The sequence below is a fragment of the Triticum dicoccoides genome, chromosome 7A, assembly GCF_002162155.2.
Source record: "Triticum dicoccoides isolate Atlit2015 ecotype Zavitan chromosome 7A, WEW_v2.0, whole genome shotgun sequence".
In the NCBI taxonomy this organism is placed as follows: Eukaryota; Viridiplantae; Streptophyta; class Magnoliopsida; order Poales; family Poaceae; genus Triticum; species Triticum dicoccoides.
In genome coordinates, this window is record NC_041392.1 from 710,234,813 (window position 1) to 710,241,955 (window position 7,143).

At 47.3% G+C, this 7,143-nt stretch overlaps 2 protein-coding genes across 4 annotated transcripts; one reads left to right on the forward strand and one right to left on the reverse strand.

Annotated features, from left to right (window-relative positions):
* Positions 1-1,983: 1,983 nt before the first annotated feature.
* On the forward strand, positions 1,984-2,890 carry LOC119330741. Of its 2 annotated transcripts, none has more exons than XR_005160225.1 (3): positions 1,984-2,297; positions 2,418-2,563; positions 2,634-2,890. XR_005160225.1 is itself a non-coding variant. In XM_037603865.1 (3 exons), exons 1-3 carry the CDS (start codon positions 2,221-2,223, stop codon positions 2,779-2,781), a joined length of 360 nt encoding a protein of 119 aa, XP_037459762.1. In that variant the 5' UTR covers positions 1,984-2,220; the 3' UTR covers positions 2,782-2,890. The 2 variants fall into 2 exon arrangements, 1 of the variants encoding a protein (XP_037459762.1); XM_037603865.1 differs by having other exon boundaries at positions 2,429-2,563.
* Positions 2,891-2,965: 75 nt separating this feature from the next.
* Positions 2,966-5,860, reverse strand: LOC119330740. 2 transcript variants are annotated; one of them, XM_037603863.1, is made up of 7 exons: positions 5,467-5,860; positions 5,288-5,356; positions 4,996-5,142; positions 3,995-4,426; positions 3,701-3,862; positions 3,491-3,610; positions 2,966-3,291 (listed from the first exon to the last, which is right to left on the reverse strand). In XM_037603863.1, exons 4-7 carry the CDS (start codon positions 4,058-4,060, stop codon positions 3,190-3,192), a joined length of 450 nt encoding a protein of 149 aa, XP_037459760.1. In that variant the 5' UTR covers positions 4,061-4,426; positions 4,996-5,142; positions 5,288-5,356; positions 5,467-5,860; the 3' UTR covers positions 2,966-3,189. The 2 variants fall into 2 exon arrangements, with proteins under 2 accessions (XP_037459760.1, XP_037459761.1); XM_037603864.1 differs by lacking the exon at positions 4,996-5,142.
* Positions 5,861-7,143: the final 1,283 nt, after the last annotated feature.

Consider the following 7,143-nt stretch of genomic DNA (forward strand, 5'->3'; position numbering starts at 1 on the left):
AAGGCACGGACGGCAATTTTTGTGGAGATGAAAGAAGATAAGGAGACATAAGAAAGTTGGCAGCAAGGCTCACATTTGTCGACTGCAACGATTTTTTGACATGTGAACTAACCACGCGACACAGAGATTGATGCTTATATTTGGCATGCATTGGCATGGGACCAAAAGAGGCAAGTGAAATGTTCAAACTATTATCAAAAAGGAAGAAAAAGAAAAATGTCCCGCCTATAACGGATGTTGTGAGGCTGATTCGAATCAAACGGCAAACTGTAGCAGTTAAGCATATTTATTTTGAAACAACATCAACGATAAAATCATAGATGTGAACATGAACACTTTTCTGCCTCCTTTTATCTATTAAAGAAGGCAACAAGAAGAGCCATGCTTGAATGAGGTGAGAGAAACACTAGAAAGGTAATCTGGATCTATCAATCCTTCTACACCTTGACCACAAAATATTCCTCGAAAATAATTGTTAATTTCATAAGGCCTAATGTAATAGTGGATGCAAAAAATCTTTTCTCTTGTCTGGTTCTCTGAAAAGGGTAATTTGAGCAAACAAACAAACAAGACAAGACAAGACAAGGCAATGAATCACAATTATGTATCTGTGATTATTACCTTCTCCACAAGCACAATATAAATAACCACTAGTAAATCATACAGACAAGAACAACCAACTGCAGTAATGAATAAGCTGGGAGATAGCCATTAAGGGAATGACATAACTAGGATGAAATACAAAACTTACCAAGTTCATACTGTCGGTGAAGACAACAACGACGGTGGGAAGTTGGTATATATGTGCACTGCAGATCTTTGATTGTGTTCAGCAAACATCCTCTCAAGCTGCATTGTCTTGACATCGAATGAGAAAAAATCCATCTTCGATTGGGGCACTAATAAGGTTACGTCCGGCCACTGGGCGTCCATCCTTAATAGAATCAAGTAATTCTCTGTTGCAGCTCTGATATAATGCCGGTACCCATATCCTACTGAGATTGTCTTCATATCCCACTGGCCAGAACTCTCACCTTTGTTTTGCCTAACCATATAACAGAGAATAGATTCATAGCATACATTTCCATCCTGGGTGCTAAACATCCCAACCCTGCCTTCCCCTGCATCCACAACAGCTACCTGTAGCTGGAGCCATGCACCAGGTGGGAAGTCAGCAATGGAGAACTCTATAGTTCTGGTGTCAAGCACGAGCAGCTCTTTCTTGTTCATCGGCGAGGTCCAATAGATGCAGCCACAAGCGAAATGACGCTTGAGAAAATATAAAGGCAGGTCGCCAATGAACAAATTCGTCCACGGCTGCGATGCGGCGGCTTGCCATAGCCCAGTGCTCGAAGAGAATACGAAGACGGCCAGATTAATGCCGCAGCGTGCCAACCAGATCACTCTAAAGTCTGTCTCTTCAGTCTGCCCCACGTTGGGTGGAATGAGGCTGGGCTCGCAGAAGCTCCCCAAAAACGGCCTTGCTTCTCCACCGATGCCGCTAAGTCGTCGGGCACTAGGGGGAGCAGGATGTACCGCCGGTGCAAGGGGTCGCACACCACAAGCTCCGGGAAGATCGGGAGATCCTCCTCGTCCTTTCCGTCCTTGTGTTCAAGCAGGACGCGGCTGTCGCGGGTATCCTGGACGGTCCATTGGCAGTGGGAGGGGAGGAAGGAGAAGGTGAAGTCGGCGGCGAGGGTGAGCGCATGGGCGGCGGGCGTGGAGGGGTGAGGCGGCAGAGCCGGATGGAACCCATCGACGGCGAGGAAGCCGAGGAGTGGCGGCACGTGGAGGCGGCGGAAGCGGCGGAGGAATGAGCCGGCGGTGACGAGTCCGCGGAACGTGACGCAGACGGCGGAGGTGCGGGCGAGGTCTTCTGCGGAGGGCAGCCGGAGGAATATCTCCTCCAAGAGCTGGCCGGGGATCTCCGGTAGAGTTGGGACGCGGATTTTTGAAACAGCTGCACCGGGGCCGCGTTATCGTAGCGGTCGAAGCGACCCGCTTTCCCTCGAGATGCCCACCGCAGGATAGTGATTTAGAGGACGTATTACCGTGTCAGACTTCTGTCACGGTTCCTGTCGTCATAGGGTAACAGCTCCACCGTATCCTCTGTATTTTTTTGTCTCTACCCGCCCCCTTGCATACCGACGCGGCCCGTGAGCACGGCTGATTTCTCTCCCCTATACAGCGCTCTGCTCGGTCTCCCAACTCCTCGCTGTAATGGATCGGGTGCAAGGAGGCGAGTCAATGGCGCCGGCGCTCGCCGCACCGGGAACCTCCCCGGCGGCCGACTGCAGGTACATATCAAGACTGGATACTGGTGTACTAATCGCAACGCTCGTCCGAGATGCGTTATAGTCGATTTCTTAAGATTCCCCAAGCGAGATTCTGAATCCCCTCTCCTTCTTGTTTCTGAGCCGGAGCACAGATCCACCAACCAAGCCGCCGGCGACCCGTCCTCCGCAGTCAGGTCGATCGATGGAGGGTGGTCGGGGTCGGATCTATCGTGGCGTCCAGACATCCAGGATATCGCGCGAGTCCCAGACGAAACGCCATACTCTAAGTAAGTTTATCCATCTTCAGTGTGCCTGGCACATGCAAGTAGTTCATGTGCCTCGCACGTGCCATTTCAGAGTTGAAAACCCTCCGCGCGTCTGCATCCTGTGCCTTGTACATGGCGCCCGGCTGTCTTGTGCCTTGTACATGGCACGTGACGGTACCATACTCCACGGTCACATGACTGCCAGACATCTGCAGCTGTGCCATCTGCAAATGTGCTAGGCACATTATTCAACTTGGGTGTTGCCAAACCCATGGTGAGCGGCTGGTGATACGTCCGACAATTCCCATGTGCCAGGTACATGTTTTAGCATGATATACTTACCGTGATCACAATTTGTCTGATTTATGGATACACAGTTGTTGGTCTACATGTCATCGCACATTTCGTACACGGACCAATTGCAAAAGTACTTTCAACTTGTAAATCTACAACCGTTCATTCATAACTTGATATCCCTACCAACAAATACGATATTGGTTATGTCCGAGAACCGCAGTTGTACCTGACATTAAGTTCGTTACATGGGTTGACGACAGAAGAAATCAGTCTTCATAGCCAACCCAAATCATTATCATACAACGCTTGCGCCCAAAACAAGCATCCTGTCGTTACTCGGCTTTGCACTCTTATTCATTCATCGACAGACTCAAAAAATTGATGCGGCCTCCTTGCATTGTTCCCCTTGAGATGCAAAATGTCATATATGGCGCCAAACATCTGTCATCAACCTGGATATGAAAGTGAAAGTATCATCAATCAATTAACTGTTAGAAAAAGAAAATAATAAAATTAACACTAATAATGATCCATTATATATCTTAATCTTGGTCTGCATGACGATTAATCATATGGATTCAGATACGAATGATAACACTTAAAAGGGCGCGCTGCTGTTGTGTGAAAAAACAATACATTTGGGAGTTTCACCTGATGTGACAAGCTCAAAGAATCACATATCTTTGATGCACATGCCCAAGCATCCCCATGTTGCTGTGCGATAAAGCCGTCATCTGCCCCGGAATATGCTGAACCAGCTGCATCTGTTGGCTGAAAAACATATGCAAAGTCGATGACAGCGCATCTCTTTCAAGAGGCAGTGTTAAAATGAATCCTATCTGGGACAGGATGGACACTAACCGTTGAAATGCCAAAAATGAAATCTCTGTTCCTCATTGAATCCATCGGTTTGTCGGCATTAATCATGGCTCTAATTTTATCTGCTGTGAAAACTTTTATTCTGGGGAACACATCATGTGCCATGCTTATCTCCCCCAGATCGATGCTGTGTAGATAGAACACCTGGTGAAAAATCAGAATACAAGACAGTATTCAGTGATGAAAACTAGCTCATTTGTCAATTACATAGATTGTATCAATAGCGTGGAATGAACATGCGCCTTGGAAATAATGCGGTAGTAGAAAAGTCTGTACCTGTAAGAAAAGCAAACATCCTGTTATGTTTGACACGGTGGTTTTCTTGCGAATGTCTTGCTTCATCTTCACAGCGACAGCACACAAGTATGGACTGTATACTCTTCAAACTTCTTATCTCCTTATTCTCTATCCCCAAACAAGCTCGCAAGTACGAAAATACAGTCTCGCTCCTATCCAGTGTCTGACCTCATCCACCATCCCTAAAAGCCATACCATATGTCTGATGCTTAGCTTGCCGATTAGTGGCATGGATAAAGTGCCACCCCAACCCTTAGATGTAATGATGTCTCGTTTCTGCTGGTCAAACTGTGAGATAACGGAGTAAACCTTCTGCACTGAACATCTGAAAGTAGGACCGTTATGCCCGTCGCCCCTGTCTGACTCATCTTCTTCCAGGATCGTGGCCAGCTTGTTAAGCTTGCTGTAATTCTGCATAATCAGAGCCATGATTAATGTACAACTCTTCTAAAATGAAAAACAATCGTTGGGAATACACTGACGGTTTGCAAATTTATATGTTGCACATCCCATGAACTAAAAATAGCTGACTCTATAAATGGATTCATGCACTCTGCAACATATCAGCTCGTCTGTACTATCAGCTCAACATGCCACCTTGCCAAGATTCGTCCATACAGCGAAGGTCATGAGCATCCGCATCCCCAATAACAAAACCAAAAAAAATATCCAACTAGACATCTGACATAATGCCCATGACATCTGCATCCCCAGGCCCCTTTCCAGAAGAACAAAACGAAAAACAAGAGCAAGTCTGCATGTCATTTTACCTGCAAGCTAAGCATCAGAAATATGAATACCTGACAAATATTGCTGTCCGGACCACGTTCCTAGTTTGTCGTGTGAACAAAGACATCCAGGGCTAATCACCCTTCTGATATGCGCCCAAAACCAAACAACGAAGTGGGTGTAGTACTCCAAGATAAACTACATCCCGACAGCAAAAGGGCCTATGCGCATTCCAGAAATCACATATTTACCTGTGTTGAATCCGTCCAATGGCCGACGGCGCGGTGTGTCTTGCCAGGCGGTGCGCGCTGTGCCCCGACGCTGGATTTCCCCGGTGACGAAACTTGTGCCGGTGCCCACTTGCACCTTGGCCCGTCCCATACACCCCAAAAGCCTAACTGTAAACATTGATTCATCCACAATAGGAACATATCAGCTAATATGTCCATTCGATCCACCTTACCAAGACTAGTCAAGACAGCCAGACTAAATGTGCCCCAACCCCGTTCGATAAATACAGATCAAGCCAGCCTGCCATCTTACCTGCATGATGACGGATTACAGATGAACACCTGAGATCTATTGCTGCCCCAACCCTGTTTCCAATCTGGCCTGCAGCGCAAATAGATCCATGAATGACCACCATCCTGCTATGCGCCCAATGGCAAAGTACATCCCGACAACCAGAGAAACCATGCGACCGGCTGAAGTGAGGTATTTACCTTCGATAGATCCGTGCAATGGCCGGCTGGGCGAGATGTCAAGGGCGGCGGTGCCCGCTGCCGCCTGGCGCTGGATTTCCCCGGCGGCCCGCCCGTCCCGGTGCCTCCTCGCCGCACCAGAACCTCCTGCGTCTCGCTCAGGATCGGGTTCCCTCGGCCGCTCTGCCCCTGCTGAATCCCCCTCCCCCGCCGGCTAGCCTGCTCCTAGAGATACAAGGGGGGGCGCATATAGACCAGAGTCACGGGCCGTGTCCCATAGCTGTTTGTCTCGTTTCTAGCTGATGAACAGTACCCTACGCTATGTAGTAGGCGAGATCACGGACGAAGGACCTGCTAACCCGATCGATATAACCGTGGCCTGGCGATCTTACGGTAGCGGCTGGCACATATCGCGAGGTGTATGTACGCACCAGATAAGCGGGCCGGGGCGCACCTGCTCTAAAATATATTTTCGGGTAGAGTTGGGCTGGTGTCCATTGGCATGGAGTGGGGGAAAAGAAGGCCAGCGGCGCAGGGGAAACGCCAGCCGCCGGGAACCCTCGACGGCTGGACGAGATGGGGAGTTTTTTTTACAGCGTGTTTGGTTCAGGGGAATTAGAGATGGGGAATGGGAGTTGAGGGGTAAGGAGATTAAAAATCCACTATTTGATTAGAGGGAGTTGGAGTTTAAGTGGGAAGGGGACTGAGAGTTGGGAAAGCCAATTCCCACCGATTTCTTTCCAGGGGTACCCTGTTAATTCGTGAGGAGAGTTTTATCCCACGCCAATTTCCATCATATGCCAAACAAGGAAATGGGAGTAAAAATCTACTTCACATGCCTAATCCCTTCATAAACACCCTTGTGCAAACTTCCATGCCCTTGCCCAAGTGTTTAGTGTGCTGTTGAATGCTGATGGAGTTGAACCAAATTTTCTTTGCTGCCACAACGGGCCTAAGAATGTGTAACGGGCCATGATTGGGCTGAGTTTGGAAAAATATTAAACCATCTAGTAATCAAACTTATTCATTCTCTACACTATATTTCTTTTTGTATTCAGGAAATTGTAATTTCCGTGCTTACAAAAAAAATCCTTTTTTATGTGATATTCAGGATGGGCAAATTGTATGAACATGATATGTTTATTCAGAAATTAATGAAAATGGTGTTCGCCTGGTTGGAGAAAAAATAATAATCGGGATGGCCAATGTGGGTTGAAGTTACCGGACAATACTTTTTCAATTTATCATTGAATTCTTTGATGATTAGCTTAAATAAAAAAGGTAATGATTTCCAACATAGTATTTAATTTAATTCAAAATATACTGCCCTTTTATCAAGAGACATGCACTGTTGCATGTTCAAACAATTAAAGCTTGTAAAAGTAATGATACATTATATACTTGTAAATGCCAAATTGTATGTAAATAGTGACTTTGGATAACATGATGGAAGTGGCATAGGAATGGGCAAGTAGCCGGACGAAGATCTCTACCTCGAGGTGCTCAGGGTTTGCCCATTAGCTGCGAGCCAAGTTCTCTGCCAGCCTCGAGTGAAGGCGGGCGGGCGGGGCGTAGAAGAGTCCATCGTTGAAGCACAGAGGAGCTGGCTGCTGAGAATCCTCGACACCGAGAACTTTCTTAGTGCGAATTTTCCCATGCTGCTAAAATAGGCCCTGGGTAGTGAGATTATGTAACCGG

Coding starts and splice junctions, on each gene's coding strand:
- LOC119330741 (XM_037603865.1), top strand. CDS start 2,221: ATGGATCGGGTGCAAGGAGGCGAGTCAATGGCGCCGGCGCTCGCCGCA. Junction 2,298..2,428: donor TCCCCGGCGGCCGACTGCAG/GTACATATCAAG, acceptor GCCGGAGCACAG/ATCCACCAACCAAGCCGCCG. Junction 2,564..2,633: donor GACGAAACGCCATACTCTAA/GTAAGTTTATCC, acceptor GTGCCATTTCAG/AGTTGAAAACCCTCCGCGCG.
- LOC119330740 (XM_037603864.1), bottom strand. CDS start 4,060: ATGAAGCAAGACATTCGCAAGAAAACCACCGTGTCAAACATAACAGGA. Junction 3,863..3,994: donor GATGTTTGCTTTTCTTACAG/GTACAGACTTTT, acceptor ATTTTTCACCAG/GTGTTCTATCTACACAGCAT. Junction 3,292..3,490: donor CTTTGAGCTTGTCACATCAG/GTGAAACTCCCA, acceptor TTTCATATCCAG/GTTGATGACAGATGTTTGGC.